The sequence below is a fragment of the Perna viridis genome, chromosome 1 (genome assembly GCF_037379345.1).
Source record: "Perna viridis isolate PV_CMFRI_1.1 ecotype Kerala chromosome 1, ASM3737934v1, whole genome shotgun sequence".
Classification (NCBI taxonomy): Eukaryota; Metazoa; Mollusca; class Bivalvia; order Mytilida; family Mytilidae; genus Perna; species Perna viridis.
Genome location: NC_142445.1, coordinates 2,170,353 through 2,182,588, shown reverse-complemented (window position 1 = coordinate 2,182,588; position 12,236 = coordinate 2,170,353). Strand labels below are relative to the sequence as shown.

Below are 12,236 nucleotides of genomic sequence, written 5' to 3'. Positions count from 1 at the left end.
ACAGGCTACCTTATTTTTCCAGAATTAAAACTAATGTGTTGTAGCCTTAATACACATGCACCTTTTTTTGTTTGCTACAACTTCTTCACTTATATGAATGCCGAATTCAGTCAAGGATATTGCATCGTGTGAGTGGGCATTTACCTCATTTCTTGTGTGCATGAGTTTGACAAGGCTATTTATTTAATTCTTAGAGTAAATTGTTTAACAACACATCAATGTAGAATTGTGTAGATAAGTGGCACCCAACGAGAAAAGTTAACCATTTTCAGACATTATTACCCCAAACAGTTGTTTACCCAGTCACAAAACACTAAGTTATCTTGAAACAATCGAGTAAAATCTTGTAATTTATTTTATTATTTCATTTTTCACAGACAGGTTATTGATTTCTAGTTTGGGTTTCTTTGATTTGAATTCCTGTGTTTCACTTAAACTTCTTTTTACTAGTGAACCTGTTTTATTATTGCAAGTGTCATGCTTGATTTGATATTCACTTTTGTCCTTTTCACCAGAATTATGATCTTGTTCCTTACGAGGTTGTCTTGATGTAAGAATCCATTTATCTTTGTCCTCAATCAGTGATCTATGAACTACACCAACTGTTGATTTCGCAATCTTTCTTGATTCTGAGAGTAATATCAAACATGTTCACATAATCAAAGCTTATCACAATATATCAAAATATAAATTAACTAGAAAAACTATGAGCAAAGCTCACTTGGTGATACCCCTGCTCCAGTAAACATATCATAAAACCCTTATTAAATAAGTCATTTCGATGAATAATTTTGTGGATGGTATAATATTGAAGAGAACAATTTAAGAATTAATATTTAATTACTCTGGGATTTTGATTTCCTTTATGAATTAGTTAAATATGTTTTTGTTATTTTGTTTCAGAAGTATATTCACTTTTTATAAAACCCTAAGTACCACTGAATGGCAATCTTGGCTGATTACACAATAAATCTTACCAGCATGTAACAATAGTGACTGACAAGTTGTTGAGATAGCTGCCTTTGCTTGTTCCTGTGTCATTCCAAACAACAAACATCTCATTAGATTAAGGAAAAACAATATATTTCATTTTTTTATTTTATTTATTGTTTTTCCAACTGATTGAAAGTCAATTTGGATCAAGTATCTGACATCAAAAAATCACTTACAGTGAAAATTACATGATTCTTAGGCGGACTGGTACTTAAATACTATTAATGAAAATCTTTATTATGGTTGTCATGGTTGTATAAATAATTTGGGAATACATGTATATATCAATGAGACCACTACAACTTGAGGCACAACACTGATAATACTGCCAGAAAATCACTATTTATTGAGGTATATCAGTATTGAGTAAAACAATACTGGATTTGTGCTCTACCAATTAAATACATGTAAGAATAATATACGGTAAGTAATGAAGCTTGGTAAATATCTTCCACTGGAAATTAATGTTATATTGCATACAGTTGTGTTATTTTGTATTCAATTGGAAATGAAAAAAATGATTTCTCTGAGCATGTTCTATGATCCATGGGAAACACAAAGGATACAGATTGGCTACATCATGTGGACCTCTCAGATCCATGGCTTTCTTACATCCACTGCTTACAATCACATTCTGCATTTAGTAATAAAAATATTAATGGGCCACTATTATCTTTACAGAATTCTAAACAAATGAAGTATATGCAATCACTTTGGTAGAAGAAATAACTGTCACATGTTAAAAATTCTCAATGCCAGGTTTAATTTTACCTATAGAATTATTGATTGCTAGAAATGTGCAGCAGTACATACATAATACATAAATGCTGTAAAGAAAAATTGGTCAAAGACAGTAATGGCTAATTTGCTGGAAAGTTTTGTTTGTAGCATTAACTGTTTCTATCATTTATTTTGGTGACAGACCTGAAGTTGCATGCTAAAAATCTAGTGGCTGTGATTTATACTTGCAGACAAAAATGTTATAAAAAATTATCAGAAATGTTGAAAATACACTAAGTCAATAAACAGGAAGTAAAAATAGTACAGACCTGAAAATGCATCCCACGATATGAGACCCCATACTGAAGTTGTGTACCAAACATCTAGTAGCCGTGATTTATAGTTGCTGAGAAAAATGTTACAAAAACATTTTTCCCGCTCGCCAACCCACATTAACTGTTCTATAAAATAATTTGCACAAGTGCAACCCGGCCAAAAATTGTTACAAGGAAATTTCAGTCATATATTTCAGGACTTTACTTATTTTATATCTTAGTTTCCCAACAAAAATCATGCCTTGCTCCAATAGATTTGTGTTTTTTGCCTGTATCTAAACTGCAAACATGGTTCACCCTCTTTTTAGAATTACCTTGCCTTTACAAACTCTCATTAATGTCTGTGCATTGGCTATCATGTATTTTCTGCAAGAACTGTCTCTTATTGCAGCACTATACTGAAGTTCAAAGTATATTCCTCTCTCCAAAGCCTGCAAATATATGTTTTTACAACTAACATGTACCAATATAATTAATATGACCTAACCCCGGTATGTAAAACAAAACATTAACAACATGTTATCTCCCCTTTCAAGTATAATACTTTTTGAGAAGAAACAAAATTGAACAAGAAAGTAACAATAATATTATACTCTCTTACCTTTAATGTGTATGAAAGTCATCACAAAACAAAAATATTTCTGCACGACCAATTCTCTCTGTTGTGTACGCAGTTTTTTTTTTATATCATTTACACTATTTTAGAGAGATACTCACCACGTTAATCATCGGTCTTTTAATAGGGAATGGCAATTTCTGTGTGACATCTATTGTAACTATATCAATTTTCAAAGTATTCACTGCTACCTAAAATGTAGATTATAAGAGATTTTTAAAGAAGGAAAAAGGGAAAAACACTTTCTGGTATTACACTAAACACCCAAAAAAGTTTCTAAAACATTAATAAGCTTCTGACTAAAGTCAATTCATTTTAACAAAAATATTCTGAAATTCTCTTTTAATTGTACATTTACATAAAAATATGTGAACATAGACTTACAGATAAAATTTTCTCAGATAATGGTTGTACTGCAACTATATCAAAGTCTTGTATCTGTGGAGTGTTCTAAAATAGTTAAGAATCACATACAGAAAACAGTTATTGCAAAATAAAAACACAAATATTAATCTTTATATAGTATATACAAGCTTTTATTTACTGTAGGTGAAAATATAGACTTTCTGCAAAGTGGAAAATTTTAAATTAAAATAAATAGAAAGAAACTGACCAATTAAAAAAATTTTCCTCTCTAGCACAAAAATTAAAACCAACATTATGAAATTTTTAATATTACAGATGTGTGATTTTTCTAAAAAAACAAAACAAAAAAACAAAAAAAAAAAACCACACAAAACTAAAATAGGATTTTCAGCTTAACTGACAAAATCATATTAACTTAAACATCTGAATAAACAGTATATTATGTAAGTTTTGTGGTGTAGTGCAACTTTATGTCTCTGTGTAATTTTGAATTTATTAATTTTATTTAGCCATTAATCTTTCAATAAAAAAATCAATCAGAAATTATAGATATAAACAAAAAAAAAACCAATTTAAATCTCCAGGTATCCTACCAGTTTCTGTAATTGAGCTCCATCCTCCATTACTGTACTAAATCTGGTTATCTGTCGAAACTTTGGTCTGCAGCACTAGTTATAAAAATGAAAACATACTTGGCATATTAATAATTTTTATATATACTAGTATCTCTGTATTTATATATACTAGTATCTCTGTATTTATATATACTAGTATCTCTGTATTTATATATACTAGTATCTCTGTATTTAAGTACCAGTCCACATAAAATTCAGACACTACCAATGGTAAAGTGGTTCATAGTGTAGAAATACCCACCAAAACAATGCTTTTTCAGTCTACATATGCTATACATTCACATAACGTTAATCATTTCTGCATTAAGATCTCCACTTTTTAGAAAATCATACATTTATCTCCCACGAAAATCCACCAAATCAAGAAGGATAATTCCTGCAAAATTCTAATCTCATGTACAATCTATATAATTTTCATCTCATAAGTGCAATAACCAAATGAAAAACTAAGACTGTTTATGTGATCAGTAAGCATTTCTGAACAAGAAAAATAAATTCGGTGGGTTTTTGATATGCGTGAATCACCTTCTATCTGCTACATAATCATAAATGTTGTTTTGCAGTTGCCCCTGAGACAAGGATTGGTAAATTAAAAATACTTTAGTATATATTTTTGGAATATTCAAAAGCACTTTACATATGATAAAATCATTTTTACTTAGAATATAAAATACATGAAATTAAACCATTTCACAGCTTAATTTCTTATGTTCAATATAAAATTCATCATACCTTTGCAAACTAAAAAAACTCACATTTTCAAGATTACAAAGAGGCTCCCTGGAACCTGAATCGTTCACCTGGTTAAATTTTGTCTTTCAAGGGCAATTAATATAACAAGGAGTTGACTCAAGAAGACTTTGGTAGGACTTATCATAAGGATCATTTAAGCAATTAAAAGTTTCTTTCTATCTATTATAGTTTTCAAGATATTGGCTGAAAACTGTAAAAAAAAAACAAAAAAAAAACTGTCATTTTTCATCTTTTAAGGGCAATAACTTTTACAAGGAATCATCTGACAACTTTGATCCTGTGGAGACTTTTGTACGCCTTATAATAAGGATCATTTCAGCAATTTGGTTAAGCCTAACGATTTTGGAGATATAATAAGCAAAAAACTACTGTCTGACCCTTATGCTCTATTCTTAGTAACAGCAGCCATGTTTTTTTACAAATCAAAAATCTCCACATTAGTTCTATGCAAGATACCCCAAGTTTGGTTTCCAATTGGTCAAGTAGTGTCAGAGGAGAAGATTTTTGTAAGAAATAACATTTACTAGAGGCTCAAGAGAGCCTGAATCACTCATCTGGTTAACCATTTGCTTATTTGAAAAACTTGAGGAATGAGACAGGCTAAGTTAAAATCAACTGAAAAGTAAAATGCAGGAAATGCTTTTTAATTTTGCTAATTTTGCATTTTTTGAAATTTTTGCTAAGGGCAATAATTTTTTAATTATTTTCAAAAAACTGTCTTCCAACCCCTATGTTCCATTTTTAGTATAGGCAGCCATATCTTTTCATGGATTAAAAATCACAACAATTGAGCACAATACACTAAAGAACTAATATGTGTATTTTCAATAAATGATCTTAAATGGTTTTAGAGAAGCAGATTTTCAGAGTTGTACATGTGAAAAAAAAAACCAAACAAAAACTGTTTCAGGGACTGTAACTCCTACATCAGTTGATGAATAGTTTTGAAAATTTCGGTCTGTCTAGTGATGCTGATATTATCCCTTGCCAGAATTTCACTACAGGCAATGGTTCAGAGTTATTTGCAAAAACGGCCATGTTTTTTTTAAAGAATCAAAAATCCCAACATTCATTTTGTGTGGGATACCCTAAGGAACAAATATGCCAAATTCTGTACAATGGTTTTTGAGAAGAAGACTTTCTAATTTGTACATGCAAAAAAAAAAAATGTTTCAGGGGCTTTAACTCCTACTTCAGTTGGTGAATCATTTTGAAAGTTTCGGCATCTGTCCATCTCAAGATGCTGAACAATATTAACTGTGCAAGAAATTTTCTTAAGGCATTAGTTTTTGAGTTATTTGCAAAAAAACTGCCTTCAGATCTTTATGTTCTATTTTTAGTTATGGCGGCCATGTTTTTTCACGGATCAAAAATCTCAACAGTCACTTTGTGCAGAACACCCTAAGGAATAATCATGCCAAGTTAACAACATGTCAGCCTAGTAGTTTCTGAGGAGAAGATTTTTGAAAATTTGTCCATGACAAAGGCCACCAAGTAAAGGCATAAGCTCACTTGGCCTTTGGCAAGGTGAGCTAAAGAGCAAAAAAAGAAACGTCGAGAAAAGGGCAATAACTCCAACATGGCTTAACAGATTAAAATGAAAATTTGACCACATATAGATCTCATCATGCTGAACACATTTACCCTTTGGCCAGATGAGCTAATAAGAGAAAAATGTTCTTGACGAAAAGAGGGCACCTAATTGCCACTTCTGTCTTTATTTCATACACAACTTCTGACAAATAATTACCTTAATGGATTTAAATGTTTCATCGTCCAACTTAAGGTCCTTTGGATCAGGAATTATGTGCTGTATAGAAATTGAAAATACATTTGACATTTAATTAAATAATTTAAAGTGACATTATCTTGCAGCAAATAGTACAAATTAATACATCACATACTTACTATGCATGGTATGCTGAAATAATGCACTCATAACAATAAACCAGAAGATCAAAGCCCATGGCTGGTAAAAAAGTTTTGTCATCAAAATATCAGGGTCCATCAGAAAATGACATGGTGCAGGCTGTGCCTTTAGCCATTAACTATTGCATAAGACCGAATGAATTTTGATTTGGACAATTGGAAATTCAGTGGATTTTTGTGTATCTGCAAAAGAAAGTGCTGAAATCTATGGTTTGGGCTATTAATGGCTGAAACATTCCATGGCACAGTCTGATTGGTGAGAATGTATGATAGTTCTTACATGATCTTTTTGATTCTTTTTCTTGTTCAGGGTACTGTCTATACTTGGAGCTATATGGTTCACTGCAACTACATCATAACCCACTGCAATGACAAGAAGCAAAAAATAGAAAAATGATTCAATCAAGTGCTAACAAACTCTTGTAGATATATGTATGTCTTTTCAAGAGCGAGCTTTACACTTTAATTACAACAATAATTCTTCTTATGAAAAATTACTAGAAAATTATTGAAAATAAGATGCTTAAAAAGGATAGCAATAGAAACTTATAAAACTATCATTAATAATAGGGGTAATCCTGTATTTTTACAAAATCTTGTAACTATGAAAAATAATCCCTACATCTTACTCTTATGCACTGAATTTGCTTCTTTTTTTTGATGTTTTAGATTGTGGTTTTTAGCTGATTAGTATTACTTTATGTTACTTATTGACTATAGCTTTCTTATATTGTGTGTCTTGTAATTTATGTATGTCTGCATGCTTACATGTTTTAATATTTGTATGTCTTACATCATTTTATTTTATGTATAAGTTGTTATAAAAGCCCATTAGAGCTTATGTTTATGATTAGTATGAAACATCACTATAAATAAAAATAACTTACTTACTTACATTAGATATTGGGGTCTTTCAAAACTTACTTAAAGGTGTGTTTACACTTGTTGAAGACCTTTTGGTGATCTATGAAAATATTTGCCGTTTTGTATTTAGGTTATACTGTGAAGCATTCATTGCATTTCAGCATACCTGTTCTTTTTCCTATTACCAGTTCAAAGATAACTCAAGCAATGGATTTCATTCTATTGATAATGCTATTACAGTGTACATGAACATGGTCTGGACAATCATGGTGCCAACAGACTTGTAGTTGTAAAGTAAACAGTCGGTAATGAATGTTAAATTGTCTGACTCGACATTTACTGATAAAAAAAAATTAATTATATAATTGCTTAATTGTTTCTAAAAAAGTTACATTTTGCTGCTTGTGCGAATATTTTCGCTAATGTTGTCTTATCGTTCGTCTGCACGTTGAAATCCATGAAATTAGCCATTACGGAAATACGGTTCCGGGTCGTTTCGCCCTTTTCCCCCTTCGCCCTAGGTTCTTTCGCCCTAAGTTGTTTCGCCCTTTATGTGAGTTGTTTCGCCCTTTATGGTGGGTCGTTTCGCCCTTTCCTTATTAATAAGGAATTTCTCCTTATAAATATTATTTACTACTATTTTAGCCTTCGTTCTCGATGTGAGTCGTTTCGCCCTCTCTAATTCGTTTATAATATTCACTCCCTAATACGTTTATGTATCATTACAACAAATAAATGGTTGATGATACATTAAAAAGAGTTCGTTTATGTGATGAGTCATTTTATCCCTCCATTTTTATGTATTTATTTCTTCTGTTAAAAAAGGTCGGAGATTAAGGGCTGTGTTTTCCACTTTACCCAGGCCATTTGGAGACGTATCCAGGAGGAGGGACTGTCCACCGCCTACCGAGAGAATGACTCACTTCACCGGTACCTTCGCCAACTGATGTCCCTACCATTTCTTCCATCAGCCCAGATCAGAGAGACGTTCAGCAACCTACACTCCAAGACCAATCGCCGCTACAACCGACTGGACGACAAACTCAAGGAACTGTGGACCATGTACCAGGACCCTTCCACTCAGATGACAACAACAACGTTCCTCAAGAAGATTGGACATACCGATTTTGCGACTGATGATATTGTGATCCAGTGTTTTTGAACGATGTAGTGACTAAAAAAGATATATAATGACATAATTGGTTATCAATATCTTCCAATTTTCTCATTTCTCAATAAATATCTCTTGTGACATTGCCTCAGCAACTGATGGGCTTTATCTGAAAGAAAAAGGAATACCAGTACAAGTATCTATCAATTTAAGAATTAGATCAGCCCCTACTATACAAACATTCAAGTTTTTATTCACAGAATAAACATGTATTCTTACCTGTCACAACACAAGCCAATTAACAGGAAAATAAATCTAAGGAGGGCGAAATGACCCATCAATTACTCGGTATATATAAACACATGTATATCCAATGAGGGCGAAACGACCCTACAGTAAGGGCGAAACAACCCGGACGAACGGGAAAAAGGGCGAATGGGAAAAGGGCGAAACTACCCGACGCCCAAAAATACCTACTCAGTTACGCCCCCTAGTCATTTCCGCTTATTGTAACCACGGAAATTGTAAACAGTTGGCTATCTGAAGCGCTCGATTAAAATTATCAGGTACCATTATCCACATTGTGTTACGCACTGTATACTTTTGCAATGAACAAACATACCCTCAATTTGTCACCAAACTGCTTGGTCAAAGCATACTATAGCATTTATACTGTTAAGAAAAAATATTATTTATTCAGTTGTGAATCAACTCCAGACTGACCTGAGTTTACAAAAGGGGTCTCACCTGGGATACTAAGTTAATGTGAAAAAATTATACATGCAGTATATACTCTATATTCACTTGTGTATTACTACAATGATAAATACTGAATTTGTATGATTATTATTTTTTTTATTTTAACCAAAAATTTCAATCTCATAACTGAAAGGGCAACCCCTTTTGGATCAATCTATGACACTCCATAATGCATGCAATTTGGAATATATGGTATGGAAGAGCTCTGTCCCATGAAACATACCTGTAGCATTTATTGCTGTGCAAATCTGTATGTGACATAACAAGTGTGAACATAAAGCTATATGTGACACTTCACAGGGTACTAGTCAGGGAATAAATCTTGCCATTCTCCAATTGCTGAAATTTTGTTAAAAATGAAAAGATTTTAATAACCTATTTGTCCTACATTTCAAATGATTTGTAAAAGACATGCATCCCATTTGTCCTGCAAAATTATTTTGACTAATGAGATAGTTTGTTTTTATAAGGAATGCTATTGTTTCCTATTTATTGATAATTAAACAGAAAATATAATAAGGCAAAATTATATACAAAAAATATTCATATAAAGGTATACTAATTAAAAAGAATGTTTTTTTTTACTAATTTGAAATATTGATAAAAGTTTTAAAAATCAAATGAAGTATATGGTCATATGGTTTTTTTTTCATATTGACTTGCTCATAATAATAAAGAAGTAATTAACAAGAACACTTCCGAATTGTCCTATAAAATTACATCTACATTGTATATTTTGCCTGTAATTAACATATATGCAGGACAAATGGGATGACACCATTGAAAATCTGTGTAGTGTCGGCATAGCATTTGTTATTTGATTGTGAAATTTGAGCATTAGCATCATTTGTGCAGAAAATGAGAAAAATCTGATGACAAGAATTATTTGCATAGCCTTGGAGGCCTTTTACATGAAGTAACTTCTTATTATAGCATTTTGATGTTCTCGTTCATTTAAAACCCTAAGACAAGGTTCATTCCAAAGATTTGAAAATTGTATAACATATTGGAGGGTGCTAGGAGAACCAATAAAGTCCTATAGCTCTGCCTTTTCAGCTGCAGTCATATTTTTTGTTCATCAAAAGGTCACACACAAATACTCACACACACACACACACACTGAGCAAGAGATAACAATAATGTCAAGATTCAATTCATATTTTTATATTACACAAGTACATTTTGTACATTATGACGATAAATATTTTGCATTAGCATTATTTCATGCATATTTATTTTTATTTTTGTTGTTTCATATGCAATTGTATTTTATATGTATGTTAATTACTTGCAATCATGTCATATGCCAGAAATGACCAATGGTTGGTTTTAATAAAATTGTTCTTTTCTATTCTATGACTGTCTTGTGTTTATGAAAATTAATAAGTCTAATGACTGTTGAAAACTGAAAACTGTGAGGGACCTTGAATGGAAATGATGACTATTATTTTCTATTTTATTCTATTCTGTATATATTTGTACAGTGCATTCTCAAAATGGCAGACTCTCCAGCTGGTGTTCCTTCCCCTGACACTGAGGCATCAGGGAAAAAATCGAGTAAGTTGTATTATAAAACAACATATAAGAAAATGCATTTAAGTGATTTCCTTTGGCTGATGCTGTCTTCTACTTCAATATTTTGTCTATAGTTATTTAATGTAAGTTTTAATACTTTCTTCTTTTATATCAATGCATTAGTGCTAGAACAACTGTTAGGATTTAAGATTGTTGATCTCTGGTAATGTTATACATGTCTTTACCAATACAATGTATATGTATATTTGATCAGCTCACTACGAAAAAGACAGTTATAGGTTATTGTTTTCCTTTATTTATATGTATATTATGACTTTTTTCCAGGACTTGAAGGATCAAGACAGTCAGGCAGAGTAACATTTCCTAATTCTGCAAAGTCTGGATCAAACAAATCAGTCTTATCAGGTAAATCAGTGAAGAATGAATCAGTTCAAGGTTGGTCAATTTTTTCATCTACTAGTATCATAATCTTATGTGCAGTTTTGAGTGATATCATAAAAAGTATGTCTTGTTTTCTGCTTTATATTTATAGTATCACAACATGAATTACTGTATACAAACAATCTTAATTACTAACCTTTTCTATTTATATTTTGTAGATGAGTTGGTACCACAAGGAAACCCATTTAAGATGCCAGCTGATGTTGATATTTTTGTTCTTAGGGACAAAGAGAGACAAAGAAAGAAACAGGTTTGTTAAAACCAGATATTATTTTTGTTGAATACAAGTAAATCATGATAATGACATCAATGTGTTTGAATACTAGTTCATAGCAATTTTTGTTTTTGGTTTTTTTTTCATCCTTTTTTTTTCTTATCAATTTTTGCCCCAAAAATTGAAAATACTAAGTTCCATGGCTTGGCAGGTGCTTATTTAAAATGTTAATAAAGGCAATACAGCATGTAATTACAGAATATAAATGACTTTACAACTTAACTTGTTTATTATCAGTTTCATTGGTTTTTTTATGATGTCAGTTATTGATTAATATCTACAGGAAAGATTAAAACAAAGAGAGTTAAAAGTCCATGAGAAGACAACATACGCCTCTAAAGTAAACTTCCGTACAGCTTCAATGATCAGACCAGCTGATTCAGATGAGGACGGTGAGGCAGAGGATTCTGACAAAGCTGTAGCTGTGAAAGATGATCCTCAATTCACTATAGCAGTTACAAGAGGTTTGTGTAACATAATGGTTTCTGTTCTGTAGATTTTTTTAATTCTTTATGAATATTGTAGAATTAAGGACATAAATATCTGTGTTGCTTCTTTCAACTTGCTTGCTTAATCCTTTTCATGCTGGTTTGTACATAAGGCAATTTCTTACAAACTAATCTATTCCTTTTGTTGCTAGAAAACAACAGTGAAATGAATTGATTTAATTACAAATTATATTTTTCGCTAATTTTCACTTCATAAATAAGGTTTTTTTTTTGGTTTTTTTTGCAGATCGCCATGTGGAGAAAGAATCACTTGCAGAATATATACAGAAGAAAAGAGAAATGTTTCTGGTTCAGGTAGGTAATAACGTATGTCCTATTTAATTGGTCAACTTTTCCCAAATATGCTATTTTTTTTTGTACACCTTTTGAAGTCCTAAACATTAACTTTGTTGTTT

The 12,236-nt window shown here is 31.5% G+C and overlaps 2 protein-coding genes across 3 annotated transcripts in view; one reads left to right on the top strand and one right to left on the bottom strand.

Moving 5' to 3' along the window:
• Window positions 1–337: 337 nt before the first annotated feature.
• On the bottom strand, window positions 338–7,758 carry LOC148626825 (ribonuclease P protein subunit p30-like). The gene is made up of 10 exons (XM_088545138.1): window positions 7,604–7,758; window positions 6,628–6,710; window positions 6,169–6,228; window positions 3,624–3,698; window positions 3,049–3,114; window positions 2,766–2,855; window positions 2,363–2,479; window positions 1,560–1,627; window positions 978–1,057; window positions 338–629 (listed from the first exon to the last, which is right to left on the bottom strand). The coding sequence occupies exons 1-10, from the start codon at window positions 7,680–7,682 to the stop codon at window positions 352–354; spliced, it is 996 nt and encodes a 331-aa protein (XP_088401264.1). The 5' UTR covers window positions 7,683–7,758; the 3' UTR covers window positions 338–351.
• A 1,035-nt stretch (window positions 7,759–8,793) lies between these two features.
• The window catches only part of LOC148626824 (cilia- and flagella-associated protein 100-like), an 11,112-nt gene continuing 7,669 nt past the window's right edge, over window positions 8,794–12,236 (top strand). For both annotated transcript variants that reach the window (XM_088544695.1, XM_088544782.1), the window contains exons 1-6: window positions 8,794–8,888; window positions 10,566–10,638; window positions 10,942–11,022; window positions 11,217–11,308; window positions 11,616–11,796; window positions 12,068–12,135. In XM_088544695.1, coding sequence (XP_088400821.1) covers window positions 10,578–10,638; window positions 10,942–11,022; window positions 11,217–11,308; window positions 11,616–11,796; window positions 12,068–12,135 — 483 coding nt within the window. In that variant the 5' untranslated portion in view covers window positions 8,794–8,888; window positions 10,566–10,577. The remainder of the gene's footprint in view (window positions 8,889–10,565; window positions 10,639–10,941; window positions 11,023–11,216; window positions 11,309–11,615; window positions 11,797–12,067; window positions 12,136–12,236) is intronic.

What these genes read in the sequence shown, in the direction of transcription:
- LOC148626825 (XM_088545138.1), bottom strand. Translation starts at nt 7,682, where the DNA reads ATGGCTAATTTCATGGATTTCAACGTGCAGACGAACGATAAGACAACA. An exon ending in ATTCGCACAAGCAGCAAAAT is followed by an intron (nt 6,711 to 7,603) that starts GTAACTTTTTTA and finishes TTGTCATTGCAG; the next exon opens with TGGGTTATGATGTAGTTGCA. An exon ending in AAAGACCGATGATTAACGTG is followed by an intron (nt 2,480 to 2,765) that starts GTGAGTATCTCT and finishes ATATATTTGCAG; the next exon opens with GCTTTGGAGAGAGGAATATA.